Genomic DNA, 20,790 nt, shown 5'->3' with positions numbered 1-20,790 from the left:
TGGGGAGTGTCGGGGCCGATGTGGTAAGAGAGGTCGCATAGGTGCGATCCTGTCCAAGGCCCCAGCCGCCTCCCTATTCCAGGCAGCAGCCAAGGCCTCCGCTGGACCGTGCAGCACATCCATGGGAATATCCCCCAGCTCCTTCTGAAATCCTGACGGGTCCATCAGGCGCCGGGGGTGGACCAATCGCATGGGTCCGGCCTCCCTGCAGAGGGGGGTGGTATAGGAGAAACTCAGGGTCACCAGGGCGTGATCTGACCATGACAACGGGGAAAGTTGTAGATCTCCCCTCAGATCACTTTGCCATTGCTCCAACAAGAAAACCAAATGTGACATGTGGCCACTGTCTCGGGTTGGGTCCCGCACAATTTGAGACAGGCCCATGGTTGCCATGGACTCCCGAGCCACCTCCGAGGACCGCCCCAGGGACGGTAGGTTGAAGTCCCCCAGAACCATAAGCCTGGGGAACTCCACCACCAGCCCCAAGATGGCCTCCAGCAGCTCAGGCAGGGAGGCTGCCACGCAGCAGGGAGGCTGGTACAATAACAGAACTCCCAACTGTTCACAGGTGCCCAACCTAATAAACAGTGTCTCACAACCAGAAACTTGTGGAGCAATGCCCCTGAAGGCCACTAGAGATTCCCAGATCACAACCGCCACCCCTCCTCCCCTGCCCTGGCATCTCAGCTGGTGCCACACCGAGAACCCAGCTGGGCACATTTCCGAGAGGGGCACCCCCCCTCGGGCCCCAGCCAGGTCTCAGTAATGCATGCCAGGTCTGCCCCCTCCTTGGTGATCAAGTCACATATGAGGGGGGCCTTAACTTCCATAGGAAATATATAAACCTGTCATGGAAATTGGTGGTTTATGATGATGTGGTTTGGTTATAGTGTTTTTGCTTAACTGTCTCTAACATGCTAATTAATTGTGTCCTGTTTTAAAATAAAAAGCATTTGCTCATATGAGATTCTACTTGTATAATGAAAGATTTTATGCTCAAAAGTCTTGGAATCAGAAACAGGTCTGTCTTCTCATCTAAGGAGAACTAGATTTCAGGAACAAGCAGTTCCTATATATACTCAAATATGTCAACTGATGGATTGATTATGTGCCATCAAGTCATTGTCATCTCTTAGCGACCACATAGATAGATTTTTGCCATGATGATCTGTCCCTAACCTGGTCCTTCAGCTCTTTCAATGGTGCATTCATGGCTACTATAACCGAGTATCCACCTTGCTGCTGGTCATCCTCTTCTCTTTCCTTCCACCTTTCCTAGCATTAGAGCCTTCTCCAGAGATCTAGTTCTTTGCATAATGTGCCCAAAGTAGGATAATTTGAGCCTGCTCATTTGTTCTCAAGTGATAACTCTGGGTTGATTTGTTCAATGATACACTGGTTTGTTTTCTGATATTATCAGGAGTCTCAAGCATCAATGCTTTTCCTATCTTGTTTTTTTTTTTAAGTCCAACTTTTGCTTCCATAGAATGTCACAGGAAATACCATGGCTTGCACTATTCTGATCTTTGTAGGTATACACACATCATGGCATTTGAATATCTTTTCCAAGGCCTCATGGCTGCTCTGTGAAATGCTAGTCTGTAGTGTATTTCTTGACTGCTTGTTCCTTTACTGTTGATGGGTGATCCTAAAAGTCAGAAGCTATCCACCATTTCAATATCTTCATTGTCAATTCTAAGGCTGGTTGTTCTACCTGTTGTCATTAGTTTGGTCTTCTTTATATTTAATTTTAGTCCCATTTTTTCACAGTGCTCCTCGACTTTTATTACTAGGGCTTGCAGATCCTTTGCATTTTCAGTTATCAGGGTGGTGTAATCATCATAGCACAGGTTATTAATATTTCTTCCTCCAATTTTAAAACCATACTCACCTTCTTCCAATCCAGCCTCCCTTAATATATATTCAACATATAGGTTGAATAAATAAGAGGAGAGTATACAACCTTGCCTCAATCCTTTGCCAACCTGGAGCCAGTCTGTTTCATCTTTTGGAAGACTTTCCTTCTTATTCCTTCTGCTTTCACCTTTACAGCTGTTATTGTAATACTACTTCTTGTCTCTTCTAGCAGCTCTCCAAAACTCTTTGTTAAGTTCCTTTCTGAGATTTATGTTTTTCTTGACTTTGGCTTCTCTTCTCTTGTTGGCATTTTCCATCGTTTGTTTTGACATGCAGTTTGCTTTCTTCTCTTCATTTTTGGCAGTATCTTTTCACATTCATCCTTAACACCTTCTTCAAGTTCATTCCATAGTTCCTCTGGTATTCTATCAACAAGGTTCAGGATTTCAAAGCGATTCCTGATATTCTCTTTGAAAATGGTGGGTGGTATATGTTCAAGATCATATTGTGGAAACTGATCTGCTTTCTTCTTCTTCTTTAGCTTAACTTAGAACTTGCACATGAGCAGTTCGTAATCTGTTCCACAGTCATCACCTGGCCATCTCTTTGATGCTATAATTAAGCTCCTCCACCTCCTCTTAGGAATAATATAGTCAATTTGATTTCTACATATTTTGTCTGGTGATATCCATGTATAGAGGCATTGTTTTAGTTGCTTGACAGTGTTAGCTATGAACAAATTATTGGAGTGACAGAAATTGATAAGTTGATCTCCTGCTTCATTTCGGTTTCCAAAGCCATACAGTCCAACTACATTTTCCTCTTTCATGTTTCCAGCTTTAGCATTCCAATCTCCAATCACAAGAAGCACATCTTGCTTGCATGTTCTGTCAGTTTCAAATTGAATTTTATCATAAAACTTATCAACTTCCTCTTCTTCTGCATTGGGGTTTGGAGCATAAACTTGAATGATCGTTATATTAAAGGTTTGTCCATGAAGTCTAATCAATATTATTCAGTCATTAATTGCATTGTAGCCAAGTACTGTTCTTGATATACCCTTCCTAACTATAAAAGCAACATCGTTCTTTCTTTGCTTCTCATGTCCTGAGTAACAAACAGTGTGATTTTCTGACTGAAAGTGTCCGATCCCAGTCTATCTCAATTCGCTGATGCCTAAAATGTCAATTTGTAATCATTTCATTTCATCTTTCACTGTGTTGACCTTTCCTGTGTTCATGCTTCTTACATTCCATATTCCTACTGTAATTCTACCTTTGCAGCTTTGGATTTTGGTAACATCAGCAACTAGATATCCTGAAGGGTTTCATCTAGCCACATCATAAACACCTTTTGTACTCCAAAAGTTCCTCAGCTCTTCCTCAGCAGCATGCTGAATGCCATCCAACCTGAGGGGCCCATCATCTGGAGCTATATGATCAATTATTTTATATTTTCTATCCATGTGGTTTTCTTGGTAAAAATACAGGAGTGGTTAACCATTGCCTTCTGCCACACAGCATGAACTGATGTCTTTGCCGTTGTCACTAAAATGATCATCTGCCTCTGCCATCTTCCTATATCACTGCTGCCCAACATAGGTGCTGCCTGCTTTTGCTGGGTAGCTGGGATGACCTTCATGCCTTGGATGACCCTGCTGGGAATATATAGTCTTGGCATAGTCTCCTGATGTTCTTTGCTCATCCCTCTCAGAAGCGCCCCCTCCCCCACCACAATGAGGCAGCACAGCAGGATTTGGGGAGGAGGGGTAAATATGTCAAACGACTATCAAATCCACTGAGCTAAAAGTAAAGGTTCTAAAGTGTTCCTGTTATAGCTTTGCAAACTGATTTATACTGACCATATTTGCCTCCATGCAATAAAGCTGTGTAGCACAGCTCTAGAATATGGAAAGCTGCCATTATCTCATCAATCCATCTGGCCCGATGTTATCTGCACTGGCTTGCAGTGGCTCTCCTGCAAGGATTCTTTCTTGGACCACCTGAGGCACTACAGGCTGAATCTAAAGACAGCGTTTTGCAAAATTGTGTTCTACAATAGGACAGTTCTATTGTAGAATAGAATAGAATAGAATAGAATAGAATAGAATAGAATAGAATAGAATAGAATAGAATAGAATAGAATAGAATAGAATAGAATAGAATAGAATCTATTTGTTTTTTATTTATATTTCAAATTCGTCACCTCCCATCTTACCATAGAGTGACTCTGGGCAGTTTACAGTAAAAACAGAATAAACATTAATTAAAATAGAAAAAATATTAATTAATTAAAATATGCTAAAAACAAACTTCCTATATGATACTTCCAAGAGGCTGATCTTAATTAGGTGTTGATAAACTCAGGGAGCTTTATCAAGGTGCCAGCCATCCCTTGGGTCAATTGTATATTTCCTCGCCCCATGCAAGTTGGCAGAGCCAAGTCTTCAATTCCCTCCAAAAAATTGGGAGGGTAAGGGCCTGCCTCACCTCTGGGGGAAAGAGTATTCCATAGGGCAGGGGCAACGGCACAGAAGGGTCTCCTCCTAGGACCTGCCAGTCAACATTCTCTCACCAATGGGATCTGCAACATGCCTTCTCTGGACTGGGGTGGGATGGGTTGATGTAATGAGGGTGAGACGGTCCCTCAGATAACCTGGACCCATGCCATGTAGGACTTTAAAGGTGATAACCAACACCTTGAATTGGACCTAGAAACAAACTGGAACCCAATGCAGCTCCTGCAGCAGAGGTGTTACATGTGTCATCCTTGGGGCACCCAAGACTGTCCGTGCGGCCGCATTTTGAACCAGCTGTAACTTCTGGATAGTCTTCAAGGGTAGCCCCATGTACAGTGCATTGCGATAGTCTAAACGAGATATGACCAGGGTGTGAGTGACAGACCTTAGGGACTCCTGATCCAGGAAGGGGTGTAACTGGTGTACAACACAAAGTTGAGCAAAGGCCCTCCTGCCCACAACTGCCATCTGCTTGTCGAGCAGGAGTTGTGAGTCCAGGTGGACCCCCAGATTATGCACCGGGTCTGTCTGGGGCAGTGCAACCCCATCGAGGACCAAAGATGGTAAACCCCCAGATACAGAGGAGCCTCCAATCCACAGCCACTCTGTCTTACCAAGGTTCAGCTTAAGCCTGTTGTTACCCATCCAGACCCCTACAGCCTCTAGTCACCGTGAAAGGGTGGTCACAGCATCATTCAAATCACCCGGGATGGAGATGTATAATTGGGTATCATCTGCATATTGATGATACCTCATCTGATGGTGGTGGATGATCTTACCCAGTGGTTTCTTACCCACTGGTTTACCCAGATGTTAAAAGGAGGGTAGAGTACCGAACCCTGGGGTACCCCACAAAGGAGGGGCTGTGGGCTGGACCTCTCGCTCCCAATCAACACAGATTGGTACTGACCTTGAAGGAAGGAAGTAAACCAGCAGAAAATTGTGCCACCCAGTCCCAACTCCATAAGTTGGCGCAAAAGGATACCATGGTCGATGGTATCGAAAGCCGCTGAGAGGTCAAGAAGAGCGAGGATGGATGCACTACCCTCATCTCACTCCTGCCAGAGATCATCCATGAGTGCAACCAATGCTGTTTCCATCCCATTTCCAGGCCTGAAACCTGATAGGGGTCCAGATAATCTGTTTCATCCAGTATCCCTTGGAGCTGCAATGCCACCACCTTCTCAGACACCTTCCCTAAAAAGGGGAGGTGGTAGACTGGACAAAAATTGTCCAGTACAGTGGGATCCAGGGACGGTTTCTTGAGGAGGGGATGCACCAGCACCTCTTTAAAGATGGCTGGAAACACCCCCTCCCCCAAGGATGAATTCACCATTGCCTGGACCCACCCACATGTCACTTCCTGAGCAGCCTTGATCAGCCAGGGGCATGGGTCTAGTGTCAGCATCTGCCCTGTGGTCTCTGCAATCATACCTTATGCTAGAACATGCTGTAAGTCAAAGTAGAAGCAATTAGAACATGGAGAATCAATATTTGGAAATAAACATAGCACTGAAGACCTTCTACATCAATAGTTTATAATACATCCAATTTCCAACTTTCCTTTTCTAACTATGTGGTTGCAAAGAATGGAACCAGTTATTGAGAAGAAAAATCACATGTGTTTTGCTGAATGTTTTTTTGAATTTATAATGTGTGAACATATATATGTATATCTAAATGTCCATGTATACATCTGTGTGTGTGTGTGTGTGTGTGTGTGTGTCCCCTAATTTTCGCCCTCACTGAAGAAGCCTTGGTGAGGCATTTGGATGCTAATTAAATTGCCAGTTTAAGAAACAACAGTCATATTGACTGAAGTATAATTTCCAAAGGTCATTAAGAAATATGGTAATAGCACTAATCATGCAGGGACATCAAAAAGGGAAAGAAAACTTCAAACTGTAGAAATAAAGACATCTGAAACACTAATTATATCCATTTATAGAAAATACTAAAAGGGAAGGGGGGGATCTCCAACCAATGAGAGGAGTGACAGAGTGGGATTCAAGGAAAGGATGAAAGGGGAAGATGGGTAGAATTCTGGAAAAGACTATGAGGACAAACCAGCAGTGCTTTCTCCTCCCTGTTAATATTTGTCCCTGAAGCTTCTACTTCCCCTTACTGACTCCCCCCACACTTCACACGAACCTGCTTTTAGAAGCCCTATGATTAAGAAAATTGATGAGCTCCAAATATCAGCCCTCAAAAGACAACTTGTAACAATGAGAGAAACCATGCTCTGGAAAGGATGGAGCCCCATTGTTGCTAGGATCTCAATGGACTTTCCCCTACTTTCCCTTCTTTCCTTTTCCCTCAAACCCCTTATTTGTATTAGGATGAAAGAACTCATAAACACTAATGTTACAATAAAGAAGAAATTTAATTCAAGCCAGCTGGTCTGGATATTGAGACTTATGAACACATTTTACTTAAAAGAACCTATGGCTTGATCTGGAGGTCTGCAGCATGGCCATGTTTGATTGACTGGGTAAATGGAATTTTAGCAGAAAATTTTAAAGGTTTAGTGACCTCTTAATCAAACTGTTAGGAAGCAACTTTTGACTCTGGCAGGCTTTGGATGGAAGGAGAGGAGACAATCTTCTAGAGGCAATCTTCAGTAACCCACAGTTCCCAAAGCTGCTGAAAAGTGAGTGGTACAGCAGCATTTGTAATGCCTGCAATAATCTTGTAACTGTGTGCAGAGTACATCCAAGGTTACTGCACTGTGCATCAGAGGGATTAATCAACTGAAAGACATGTCCCTGAGGAATCCCCCAGTGAGTAATCAGAGTGGAGAGAGAGAAAGAGAGAGAATGCTGAGATTCACCCAGGCATTAAGCTTGGGCATAACACAATTCTCTTTACAAATCATTTATAGGAACTGTGAATGGACTGAAAAGCCTTCATATAAATGGCATGATCATGATTTATGCAGAAAAATGTATATACTTCCTCTTAGTTAGAGTGCTTTCAGGTTTCTTTCTGTACTTGGCTTAGAGCAGGAATTGTGTTCTCTTTCTTTCTCTCCTTTCCTTCCATTTCCTCTGCCACTTTCTCAATCTTTCTCCATCAATATCTAAGCAATTTTATGAATCATGAGACTGTAAAGCAACTGGTGTCATTTCAGTGTCTCCTTCAGACAACTCGGTTATTATAATTTCAGGGATAAAAGGCACAAGACCTACCACAGAGCTGAGAAAGCTCAGGCTTAAAAGATAGCATGTGGTCCTAACAATCTAAAATTATGCAAATTATAAATCAATTTATAATATCAGCATATAAATATAAATCAATATATAAAACAATATAATCAAATTATGCAAAATATAAATGAATATTAGAGCTAAAATAAAATTCTTGTTTTGCTCATCACATGGTTGAGTTGCATATGTAGCTTTCAATTCATCCACCATCTTTTGTATTTTCATCCTTTTAGATGTAAAACATCTGATTACAAAAAGTATAAAGTAGAATACTCACCTGTTGTTGACCTGATTGTTGAGGTGATATTAGAAGATGCCATTGCAGGGATACATTCATCATCTTGAGAATAACCAGCCTGAATGGCGCGCAAGTAACTGTGGCTTCTGGTTCGGAAACAACCTGGCAAGCCGAGGGCATCCATTGCCTGAGCTTCAACTTCACTAAACACTGATTCACAAACAGATTCAAATTGCCCATTGACCTCTGCTTCACTCATCTAGATAAACAACAACATTGCGTTTGGTGTTTTTTTCCCTGGCTTTGCCAAAATGCATTCTGCTATAATACAATACCAGAGCTCAAAACAGACATTACCTCAACATTAATACAATAACCCCATTTGCCCCTTCCACACCCTCCTCAACATTTTTATAATGCAGCAGTTGGCATCAATTTAATTGAAATTAGCTTCCCTTTGCTATAATCTGAGAGCTAAGCAGACTGTCTTTTAATTCTGGTGTTAGCCTGAAAGAACATTTTCAGATACTGGTTTTTAATTTCATTACATTAAATAAATATGAGGAACGACAAGACACAGAACCTCCTAAAGCTGATACATTCTAGTTGGTGGTCCTAATTGTTGTTAACCTGTTTTCCCTTCACCACCATTTTCCCTTTCTCAAGGAATCATCCTGAAAACAAAACAGAAATATAGCTAAAATATTGTGTTTCTCAAATCTTAATGAATAAGCAGCTTTAGGAAAAATGACAAAATAATCCCATTAACTATTTATGTTTGGAAGTAACAGCAAGCCATCATCATGAGAGCGCATCAGTAAGTTCTGGGCTCCTGTGCTTGCCCTTCCTTCCTTTAGTTCACTGTGTGTGAGAGAAGGAAGGTTGGATAGGTATGTCCCAAAACAGGACACTAGTTTATTCAAACTACAATCAGTCAATCAACTCTGACCTGGAACCAATTTGATCTTAATGTGGTTGGACTAATAATTTCCTCAAATCTGGATATAACAGGAAATTATGCTGTATTTTAAACAGCAAAGTGAGGTTTTCTTCCCTGGTCCAGAAGAGGTAAGAGAGAACATGAGCAAGTGAAGTTTCCCCAGACCATAAAGGGAAATTATAGTCTCCTGTTACATTTGACCAGGAAAATATGTATTCCAGCTGTCATTTCTTTCAGATAGTTCAGTGGTCAGTCCATGAAATACTGCTTATTCTGTGCATCAGAGGTATACATGGGAGTAGAACTCAAAACACACACACACACACACACACATACAACTAAGGAGCAGAGCTGGACATCAGGAAAGGTGACCACCAGCTAGAACCCTCTGATGCAGCTAGACTTTTGTGGGCGTTCTACTCTATGTATTCAAAAGAGCCCCCTCTTAAGAGTTCTGCTCGAATTGCACTCTATTACCCGGAGAGCAGCACACCGTCACAACATCAGACACAAGGTGCAAAGAGAGGAACTACAAGAAGTAAGAATTAGTACAGCAGACTAGGGGAAATACATTGTTTCCTCTATATTGTTCCCATGCCATATAGGTTCTCTCTTGGTACTGCATTTAATGGTGTCAGTAAGCTCATTTAGGGTCATATCTGTCAATATGAGGAGAGCAAAAGCACATTGCTTTCCATATGTTATTTTAAAAAAAAGTTTCAAGAAGTGAAGCCACAAGGAGGCTTTGGTCCACCCCCTCCTCAAGAAACATCGCTAGATCCAACCCTTCTGGACAATTTTGGTCCAGTCTCCTACCTTCCCTTTCTAGGAAAGGTGGTAGAAAAGGTGGTTGCGCGGCAGCTTCAGAGGATCCTGGAGGAAACAGATTATCTGGACCCCTATCAGTCAGGTTTCAGGCCCGGTTATGGGACAGAAACAGCATTGGTTGCACTTTTGGATGATCTCTGGCAAGAGCGGGATGGGGGTAGTGCATCCATCCTTGCTCTTCTTGACCTCTCAGCAGCTTTTGATACCATCCCCCATGGTATCCTTTTGGATCAGCTTTTTGAGTTGGGGCTGGGTGGCACAGTGCTGTCCTGGTTCAGCTTCTTTCTCCAAGGCCGAACCCAATTGGTGTTGATAGGGAGTGAGAGGTCCAACTTACGCCCCCTACTTTGTGGGGTGCCTCAGGGTTCGGTGCTTTCGGTGCTCCTATTTAACATCTACATGAAACCATTGGGTGAGATCATCCAGCACCATGGGATGGGGTATCATCAGTATGCTGATGATACCCAATTATACATCTCCATCCCGGGTGACCTAAGTGATGCTGTGGCTACCCTCTCGCGGTGCCTGAAGGCTGTAGGGGCCTGGATGGGGGACAACAGGCTTCAACTGAACCCTGGTAAGACAGAGTGGCTGTGGGTATGGTCAAGATGTAGGAGTTTATCTTCTTTGGTTCTTGACGGGGTTGCACTACCCCAGACAGACCCAGTGTGTAATCTGGGGGTCCTCCTGGACTCATGACTCCTGTTCAAAGAGCAGGTGGCAGTCGTGGTTAGGAGGGCCTTTGCACAACTTCGTATTGTGTGGCAGTTATACCCCTTCCTCAATCGGGAGGCCCTCCACACGGTCACTCATGCCCTGGTCACTTCCTAGTTGGATTGTGCTCTACATGGGGCTACCCTTGAAGAGTATCTGGAAACTACTGCTGGTGCAGAATGCGGCAGGGTGGACAGTTCTGAATGCCCCTGGGGGGCACATATAACACCGCTGTTATGCGAGCTGCATTGGTTGCTGGTTTGCTTCTGGGTCCAATTCAAGGTGTTGGTTATCACTTTTAAAGCCCTTCATGGCACAGGACCAGGTTATCTGAGGAGCTGTCTTGCCCCTGTTATATCAGTTCAGACCGAGTGGGCATGTTGCAGACCCCACCAGTCAAGGAATTTCGACTGATGGGATCTAGGAAGAAGTCCTTTTCTGCTCCGGCCCCTGCTCTGTGGAACAACCTACCTCCCAAGGTGCAGTGTGCCCCCGTTCTCATGGCCTTCAGGAAAGGTGTGAAATCCTGGCCATTCCAGAAGGCCTGGGGGCTAGATGGGGGCTCGCACCAGTGGATGTGGCTTGTGGGGTAATTGATTTTGCCCCCCCCCAGTCATTTTGAATGTTATTAGTATTTATGTATAGGGTTTGTTTTTACAGTTGATTTTTAATGGATTAATTAATTTTAATTATTTATAGGGTATTTTTAATTGTTTATGGGTTTTTGATTTCAATTGTGAGCTGCCCAGAGTCACCCGTTGGGGGAGATGGGCGGCATACAAATTTAATAATAAATAAATAAAAAAGTGTCTGTTTCATGGGAAATCCTAGACCAGGGCAGGGAACCTGTGACAACCTAGATCAGTGTTTCTCAACCTTGACAACTTTAAGACGTGTGGACTTCAATTCTCATGGCTGGCTGGGGAATTCTGGGAGTTGAAGTCCATACATCTTAAAGTTGTCAAGGTTGAGAAACACTGACCTAGATATTGTTGAACAACACTTCCACCAAGCCAGATAGGGCTGCTGGATGTACAATTCAGCAACATCTGAAGAGACACCAGTCTCCCATTTCTTTTCTTGACTGTAGTCCAGTTGACAGCTATGCCCATCAGCAGTTCTGACTGCTGGCACTTAGCTCCCCACCCCAGTAATGCTGCTTGAACTATGCCAAAATGAAGGGGGAGGGGGACAAGTTGATTAAATATGTATTGTATTTTTTAATTAAATACTTTCAGTGAGGTGTATCTATCCACACAGAATATATAAAGTCATGTTCCATAAATACACCTCCATAATAAAATTAGTCTGAAAATAATTATTTTCAATGCTTATAATTATTATTTCAATTCTCCCAGAGTCATAGGGAGTTGGGCAGCATACAAATTTGATAAATAAATAAATTCTAATCATATTAAATGTACTCTGGAAAGACAAACATTCTCATTTTGAATAGCCTTATATAAACAAAGATATATTAAGAAAGAAAGATGGCTAGCACAAATATAAGTATGATGAAGAGGAATGTCTTATTTCTTTACTTGCAAACCCAATCTGCTAGCAGAAAGGATCTTTGTTTTCTGTTGAAGGGGAGAGCAAAAATGGTATATTATCCTCTTCTGCAGCATAGATGGATGCATTATAGAGGTACAAAGAATGCATATGATGAGGAACATCTGGGGAAGAAGGGCTTCTATCAAATCTGCATTACCCTCAGCTTGTATTGTCCTCTAGTTTTCTGCAGAAGTGGTAAGAGATGTACCTAGCAAACTCCAAGTGCCATGTGGGCATAACCATCTCTTTTGTCACACTAGAGGATATAGGGGATGGCCTTGAAGGACAGGAAGAAGAGTCGCTACCAAGGCAATGGTCAGATAAGCAGGGCTTGAGCAGGGGCCAGGAAAATAACTTGAGAAAACTCTCAGACAAGCCTGTTGCTGGTTCACATGAAGATAAAGGGAGGGAGGGGGAAGTATATTCAGACTTGCAAGACTTTGTTACTAAAGCTGTAAAAATAGTCCTGACCTATATGGTATTGGTTTCTTAGTCTGGTCTACCTTGTAGGCCTGACACTAGTCTTATTTACAAAACAGAACCGGTTCCAAGTACTACATGACCAAGTGGGGATGTAGGACATTCCTTGGTGGACATAATCCCCTGGCCATAATTGGAATATGACTGAAAATGAATTATCAGGCTATACTTCCTTTCCCTCTTCTAATATTTAATAATACAAGATTGTTATGAGGTCATATAACTCAAGAGGACCAGTGACTGACTGTTTGACTGATTTCTGCCCCAATTTGTTATGACTTTGTCTGTCTTACAAAATACAATAAAAGCACCAAAATAGCATCAAAAGAAAACCCAGAGGGAAAAAATAAAACACGATCAGTTAAAAAAAAAAAAAAACAAAACATCCCATAACAGGTCTACCACCCATTCTATCCCAAGTCCTGGAAATAAGGCCGGGTTTTAAGGGCTTGTTTAAACAGGGCCAGGGAGGGGTCCATATGAATTTCAGACAGAATGGTGTCCCAGAGGGCAGAAGGCAGTAGTCACTGTATACAGCACAAGATTCTAGAAAGGTGCTGACTGCATTTTCTGTTTAGCCTTGTAAAAGAAAGGAGGAGGAGGAGATGCTGGATTGCTGGTTGGGCAGCAGCCAGTCCTCTCTATTATCTTCTGGCTCTGTAAAACCTGCTCTATATATTTACAGCACTGGAAACCGGCTATAGTCTCTATACTACTAGTAGCCACTGGGACTCTTGTACATGGGGAAGAGCTGCATAAGGTTGGTAAGAATCTTTCACCTTCCCATGTTGCTCAGATTTTCCTAACTATAGGTATTTCAATTAAGCCTATTACAATAATGGTGGGCAATCACAAATGGAACTGTTGGAATTCACTGTTACAACTCAGAAGTAACAACTACAAAGCAAGGCTGCATGGAAAGTGATTGAATGAATAAAAAATTCTTGCTCCAGTTTAAACTTTCCACACCTAAATAGAAAGACATACCAAAGCCAGAAGCATCAAAATTTAACATTAAGTGGCTTCAGGTTCCAGAGAACCATCCTCTAGAACAGAAATAGGATTCTCTTTAAAACCAAACAAGGAGTGGAGGAACATGCCTGCAGGATGTCACTGGGTGGGGCAGGTCTTTTTAATCTCTTTTGGATCTGGGAGTAAAGGCAATGTATGTAGTTTATGCCTGCAAAGGTACGATGAATCGATTTTAACTTGGGGTTTCCTTTAAAAAGTGAAAAATTACACCACTGAAACTATATGGTTTATTCCCAAATTTTACCTATGCAATATTGGGCTAGATTCAGATACTATAGTTGCAAAAATGGGGCTGCGGAATTCATGTGGCCCATAGGCTGACCATTCCCATTATATTTCCAACTCAATTTTTTCTTAAAGTAGTTACGAAAAAAAAGAAGAAGTTAATCATTTATTTTTCTGCTTCTTTGTAGTTATAAGTTGAAGTATAAATGAGTGCAAACTAATTATTCCTAATTATAATCATATTTTGCAAATTACTCTCAGTGCAATGTAAGCACTGACTTTAGGATGTATTAACTCAGTGGTTTATTTCTCATATATGATGTCAAAGAAATAAAGTATTTGCCATAAAATATATAGTGATGGATCAGATAATTGGTGTCTACAAATTATTTTTTTGACTTAGGAACTGTTTTTGTAAGGTGTATATGTAAAATCATTGAACACTACTATTTACAAACTACAGTATGTAAGTAGCCCAAGACTCTTCTGCTTTCTATTACAAAAAATTATTAAACTGCACGTAAACAAAGCTCTCAGCTTAGGAAAATAACCAGTAGCTTTAGTTCAATATTTTCTTTTAGAATATGTTGAAATATATTAAGCCATTAATATTCCCTTTATTTGATTTGGAATTATTCCAAATTTAATTTCTCTAAATTACCTCTGAAATAAAATATGAAATTATTGATTATAAGCCTGGGGATATGTGGTCAAACTCCTGAATTTGTTTAAAAAATACTCTATAATTATTAATATTATTGTAAAATGCATAAGAGGAAAAAAAAATCCAACCTGGCTAACGCAGCTGGCCTGACTGAGTGTGCTTACTGCTCTCATATAGCTCTGATTCCTTGATCGAAACTTAGGGGAATTGTAGTTTGCCGAAGGATCCAGGGTATGGCCACCAGGCACTTCACTTGTAGCTTGCAGATAGCTCTGACTATTAAAGAAAGATAGAAACAAAGTTTGAAAAACTATGACAAGAACATTCCTGAAAAATGTTTTATATAAAATATCTTTATAAAGAAAATAAATATGATTTCTGCATAGTGGGCATTTGTAGACACAGCACTGATAATTGTAATCTCCCAATGGAAAAAGAACACGTGATGGATTTAGCCTCTTCTGTTCCTAGGTAGGTTTTGGCCCTGTCAATATTAACCATCGAATCAAAATGTGACACATATAAGATCAGCCCTGGAGAAATTCTACTATAATCTCTAAGAGCATAATAAGTACTTAAGAATTCTGAAATACTCAGATCAGTGAAGCTCTTCTCAAACTTGCTGACATCCTACTTCAGGGAGTACTCAGAATTTAGGGTTAGAGCTCAAATCTTCCCCCAAGCTTACAGTCCCAAGGATAATTTCCCCTATGTATTTTTGAAGTATATACCATTCAGTTTATGCTAAAGAATCTAACAATCCTGCAATAAAAACCTACAACAGCAATAACTGATGATGGTATGGCCCCTTGCTGGCAATTCAGATTCACTCTGCAACCCAGATAACATTAACATTTCCCCCCAAAATATGATCTGCCAGTCACTTCTTTCCTTCTTTATGCTTAGCATTTGAGATCTTTCTTTCTCTGTTTTGTATTATATTACATTTCAATGTGTTGAATCTTTTCTGTTCAGGAGTTTCTCCACTATGGTGAGAACATTGTTTAATATGTACTCTGTCCCCTCAGTCATTTGCAGTGGGTCCCCTGGGATGGTTGCGCTGCCCATTTCATTAAGGAAGATGTCTCAGGTCCAGGGCTGATGCCTACTGAACCCCAAAGGATTGCTTCCTGAAAATGAATTTAAACTGTACAAACTTTAAATCAAATATAGATTTGCTGTGCTTGAAAAGTTAGTTTTAACTTGCCATCATAAATGACAAGCATGTAGCTCTGGGTTTAATTAGCAAGTCAATACACTGAGGTCAGTTGCAACTGAAGCAGCATATAAGTGAGTGAGTGAGTGAGTAAGTAAGTTTCCTAGTAAAGGACATTATATATTATCTCTCCTAAGTGCAACCTGAACATAGATTCTAAATAATTCTAGTAAATAATTACCTAAGCATATTTATTTGGAAATCATCTTGTAATTATGATTCTCAATTCCAAGAAAAATGGAGAGGGTTGAGCTCTCACAGAAGCTTGTTATCAGTAAAAATTAGCAAAGGCTAATTGGAGAACAAAAGACTTGAGTCCACAATAGACTCTAATCATCTTTTAGATTGTCTTCTTGGCAATGGGAGAATTAAGTATTCAGAATACTTCTCCCTTTCCTGCTGACATCAATCTGACATAAAACTGTTAAACTTTGCTGGACTGTCTTATAGCATTACTTGAATGTCAGCAGTCAGTGTGAAGACCTTTTCTTTTGCTAAAGTAATGCTCCTTTGAAAGGTATATATTAACATGTTAAATTTAAAATGCCTTAAAACACCTAGAAAATCTTGGGAAAGAACCTTGGGAAAAGGGATAACCTAAGTAACATGCACAACCAAATGACAAATGAAACCATAACAAATGGTTTTATAACTTTAATCCCTTTTATTTAATCATAGGATTGCCATGTTCAATTCATTACTACAGAGTATGATGTGTCCTGTAAATATTTATGGAAAGTCTCTCTGAAATTCAATATACTATACTTAAAACAACTTTCAGGACAGACCTTGGAAGTTTATTTGCCTGGATGTAGCCAAGAGGTGAATGCTATTAGAATCTTACATTCTGTTCTGCATATAATAGGAATAAAAAAGAGCAAGTAACAGTACACTGCTGAATTCTACAGTGAATGGAATTTGACAAAAAAAACAGCCAGCTTCTGTTAAATATGTCAGAGAAACAAATTACCAGGGAAAGTGCAAATCCTGCATTAAACCACATGCTACATGCTAGTCATGTTAGCTGAGAGCTGCAATACATTTACTAAGGCAACATTTCCTAATCAAGTTTGCAATAGGTTATATTTATTTTTACAAGGTACACTTAACGCTTGCTGTATTGCTGCCACTAATACATGCTGCAGTTAAACAAAACTATGAATTATTCAAATCAAGTTAAACTGCTTCAGTTTATCCTCAGGCATAGCTTAACATTATTAATGTTAGCTCAGATTATACTCTTATTATATCCGTTCATTTGGTAGCTTGGTAAAACCTTGAACAGTAAATAAGTCTTCTTCAGGCAACCTGCTTAAATTCACAACATAATTAAAGTGCAATCTGATATAAGTCTACTTAAGGTAAGATACAGGAGTTAGTGGACAAGTTCTTCTGTTGCAATATACAAAGAACTATATGAAAAAGTTAGGGTGGCAGATAGGAAAGATGCTTTATGACACGTACTGAGAAAACTAACTATCAGGCAGTCACTTAGCACAATAGTATACAGTGAAGTGGTAAAAGCAATAAATAAAGAGCTTGTGTTTTATAAAAGCTTCTGCCAGATTCTTAAATCGCTGTCACCTAAAGTAATATGGTAAACAATGTCATGCTTCCAGAAGGACAATGCAGGCTGCAAAGAGGACGATCAGCAAACAGGGAAATGACTCCTTAGAAGGCATCTAATTCTGAGGAATAAACAGATATCCTTTTGTGTCTAAAAGTATTTATTTAATTACATTTATATCCTGTGGGTTACAATAATATTAGGAGAGAAGAGCAAACTTTTAAAAGAGCTGCATCGGTATGGCTCTAGCGGGATAAAGGAACTGATTACTTGGTCATCAGAATCCAGATAGTGCTCAATTGGAATAAATGATTGCGCACACCTTAACAATGATTTAAGCAAGTTGTCATTAACTCCTGGAAGCCAAATGTAAGCTTTCATAAATGTCTAAATTCTAAAATCCAGCTTTCTCTGAAATGCTAACTGTTCTGCACACTAGAAAGAAGAAATGAGAAATCTCAAGATATGCAGAAAATGGCAATATGCGGAGAAGGGATTTATTTATTTATTTGTTTTATTTAACTTGTCCCCGCCCATCTCCCCACAATGGGGGACTCTGGGCGGCTTACAACACACTAAAAACATAAATACAATTAAAAGTTATAAAAAACAAACATTAAAAACATAAAAAAGCTAAAAAATCCAAGAGGCCGATAGGGGCCACACCAGGCCGCTAAGGGGCCAGCCAACCCCATTTCTGATATTCTCCCTCCCCGCCCCAGGCCAGATGGTAGAGCCAGGTCTTCAAATCCCTCCAAAAGGCCTGGAGTGAGGGGGCCTGTCTCACCTCTGGGGGCAGACAAACTGGGCTTAGGAAACATTATTTCTCTGCCTTTATTGCATTCACCAATTGCTGCCCGGCAGTCCTGCTTAGGGTGACCTGTTCCTTGCTGAAGAGAGACAGATCCCAGGAGCATCGACAGGGCTGTGGTGAGGAGTATTCATGCTATCTGGCAGATAAAATCTTGAAGTTGGAGTCTGAGCAGGTCCTAATGAGTTGCCTGGGGCATAGTCTTGTGATGTTATCTGAACTGAGTTTGATTCTGTAACTCCTGATGAAGTGGATAAGGTCCTCTGAACTGTGAGTTTGGCCATCTGTTTGTTAGATCCAGGCCCCTCCTGGGTTTTCAAGGCAGCCTGAGAGGTGACCTGTGATTGGGACCATGTAATGGTGTTGACTTCTTGAAGGAGGGGGGTGGTGTGCCCCCTTCTCAAGAGGCCATTGCTAGACCCTTTCATTCTGGACTTTCCCTTTGTGGGGAAAGTTGTTAAGAAGGTGGTTGAAGAGCAGCTGCAGAGAGTCTTGGAGGAGATGGATTATCTGGATCCATTCCAGACATATTTCAGGCCAGGGTACAATACTAAGATAGCATTGGTCATGCTTGTCAATGACCTTTGGTGGAGCTGGGATGGGGGTGGTGCATCCAGCATTGTGCTCCTTGATTTCTCATATCTTTCAATACCATCAACCATGGTATCCTTCTGGACCAAATGCAGGGGTCAGGAGTTGAGGACACTGTGCTACAGTGGTTGGCCTTCTTCCTTTGGTTGGTTCCAGTCAGTTTTGACAAGGGGGGGAGAGGTAAAACCTACAGCCCCTCATTGGGGGTGTCTCAGGGCTAGACTCTCACCCCTCTTGTTTAATAGCTACATGAAACTACTGGGTGAGGTCATCTGTCAGTTTGGGGTCCAGTATCATCAGTATGCTGATGATACTCAATTGTATATAACTCTAGGCTGTGCATGTGAAGCTGGTGTCTGGATGCTGTTTGGGTCAGGATGGAGAAAAACAAGCTCAACAGTGGTAAGTTGTACTTTGCTATTTGGTATTAGCATGCAATTTGGGAGTCCTCCTGAACTTGTAGTAACTGCTTAAAGAGCAGGTTGCAGCTTGGCTAGGAGGGTTTTTGCACAGGTCTACCTCATACGCCAGTTGTGCTCTTTCTTCAACTGGGAAGGTCCTCAGATGGTCACTCGCATCCTAATCACCTCATGACTGGACTATTGCAATGAGGTCTACATAGGACTTGAAGACTGTCTGAGAGTTACAGCTGGTGCAAAATGCAGCAGTGCAGGTAGTAATGGATGTTTCTCACTACATCTCCAACAGTACAACTGGGCAGAGTGAATGCACTCTGGGTTCCTTCAGTTAAATATTGTCATCCTTTGGGACTGAGGAAGTATGCCTTCTCTGTTGCTGCCTCCATCTCTGGAACAGCATTCCCTTGGAGATACATATGGCTCCCACCCTTCAAATGTTCTGTAGGTCTGTGAAGACTTGGCTGTGTTCTCAGGCCTGGGGTTAAAGTATTTGTGAATACCCTGGTGATTTTTGGTTGTTATTTGTGTTTGGGTGTTCATGTTTTTCTTTTTATATTACGTATTATTTTAAAAACGTAAGCTGCCCAGAGTCTTTTAGAGTTGGATGGCCTTGAAATCTAATGAATGAATGAAAGAAAGGAGGATAGGCTCTGCTTAAACCTAAAGGGGCCCAGACTGCTGGTACTCAATCACATACAGTGGGGCAAAAAAGTATTTAGTCAAGCACCAATTGTGCAAGTTCTCCCACTTAAAAAGATGAGAGAGGCCCGTAATTTTCATCATAGGTATACCTCAACTATGAGAGACAAAATGAGAAAAAAAAAATCCAGAAAATCACTTTGTCTGATTTTTAAAGAATTTATTTGCAAATCATGGTGGAAAATAAGTATTTGGTCACCTACAAACAAGCAAGATGTCTGGCTCTCACAGACCTGTAACTACTTCTTTAAGAGGCTCCTCTGTCCTCCACTCGTTACCTGTAGTAATGGCACCTGTTTGACCTTGTTATCAGTATAAAAGACACCTGTCCACAACCTCAAACAGTCACACTCCAAACTCCACTATGATCAAGACCAAAGAGCTGTTGAAGGACACCAGAAACAAAATTGTAGACCTGCACCAGGCTGGGAAGACTGAATCTGCAATAGGCAAGCAGCTTGGTGTGAAGAAATCAACTGTGGGAGCAATAATTAGAAAATGGAAGACATACAAGACCATTGATAATCTCCCTCGATCTGGGGCTCCATGCAAGATCTCACCCCGTGGGGTCAAAATGATCACAAAAACGGTGAGCAAAAATCCCAGAACCACATGGGGGGACCTAGTGAATGACCTGCAGAGAGCTGGGACCAAAGTAACAAAGGCTACCATCAGTAACACACTACGCTGCCAGGGACTCAAATCCTGCAGTGCCAGACGTATCCCCCTGCTTAAGCCAGTACATGTCTGGGCCTGTCTGAAGTTTGCTAGAGAGCATTTGGATGATCCAGAAGAGGATTGGGAGAATGTCATATGGTCAGATGAAACCAAAGTAGAATGTTTTGGTCTAAACTCAACTTGTCGTGTTTGGAGGAGAGAGAATGCTGAGTTGCATCCAAAGAACACCATACCTACTGTGAAGCATGGGGGTGGAAACATCATGCTTTGGGGCTGTTTTTCTGCAAAGGGACCAGGACGACTGATCCGTGTAAAGGAAAGAATGAATGGGGCCATGTATCGTGAGATTTTGAGTGAACACCTCCTTCCATCAGCAAGGGCATTGAAGATGAAACGTGGCTGGGTCTTTCAGCATGACAGTGATCCCAAACACACTGCCCGGGCAACGAAGGAGTGGCTTCGTAAGAAGCATTTCAAGGTCCTGGAGTGTCCTAGCCAGTCTCCAGATCTCAACCCCATGGAAAACCTTTGGAGGGAGTTGAAAGTCCGTGTT

The 20,790-nt window shown here is 41.5% G+C and overlaps 1 protein-coding gene across 1 annotated transcript in view; it reads right to left on the bottom strand.

Annotated features, from left to right (window-relative positions):
- Window positions 1-20,790, bottom strand: part of DLGAP2 (DLG associated protein 2) — a 100,040-nt gene that overhangs the window by 56,109 nt on the left and 23,141 nt on the right. The window contains exons 3-4 of the mRNA XM_088150665.1: window positions 14,385-14,532; window positions 7,859-8,078 (exon numbers count right to left, since the gene is read on the bottom strand). Of these exons, the coding sequence (XP_088006791.1) occupies window positions 7,859-8,078; window positions 14,385-14,532 (368 nt within the window). The remainder of the gene's footprint in view (window positions 1-7,858; window positions 8,079-14,384; window positions 14,533-20,790) is intronic.

Source organism: Python bivittatus, unplaced genomic scaffold, assembly GCF_059951505.1.
Source record: "Python bivittatus isolate LINGU-HERP-01145 unplaced genomic scaffold, Pbiv_v1 ctg000020_np1212, whole genome shotgun sequence".
Classification (NCBI taxonomy): Eukaryota; Metazoa; Chordata; class Lepidosauria; order Squamata; family Pythonidae; genus Python; species Python bivittatus.
Note: the sequence above shows the minus strand (reverse complement) of the source record. Positions and strands in the feature narration are given on the sequence as shown.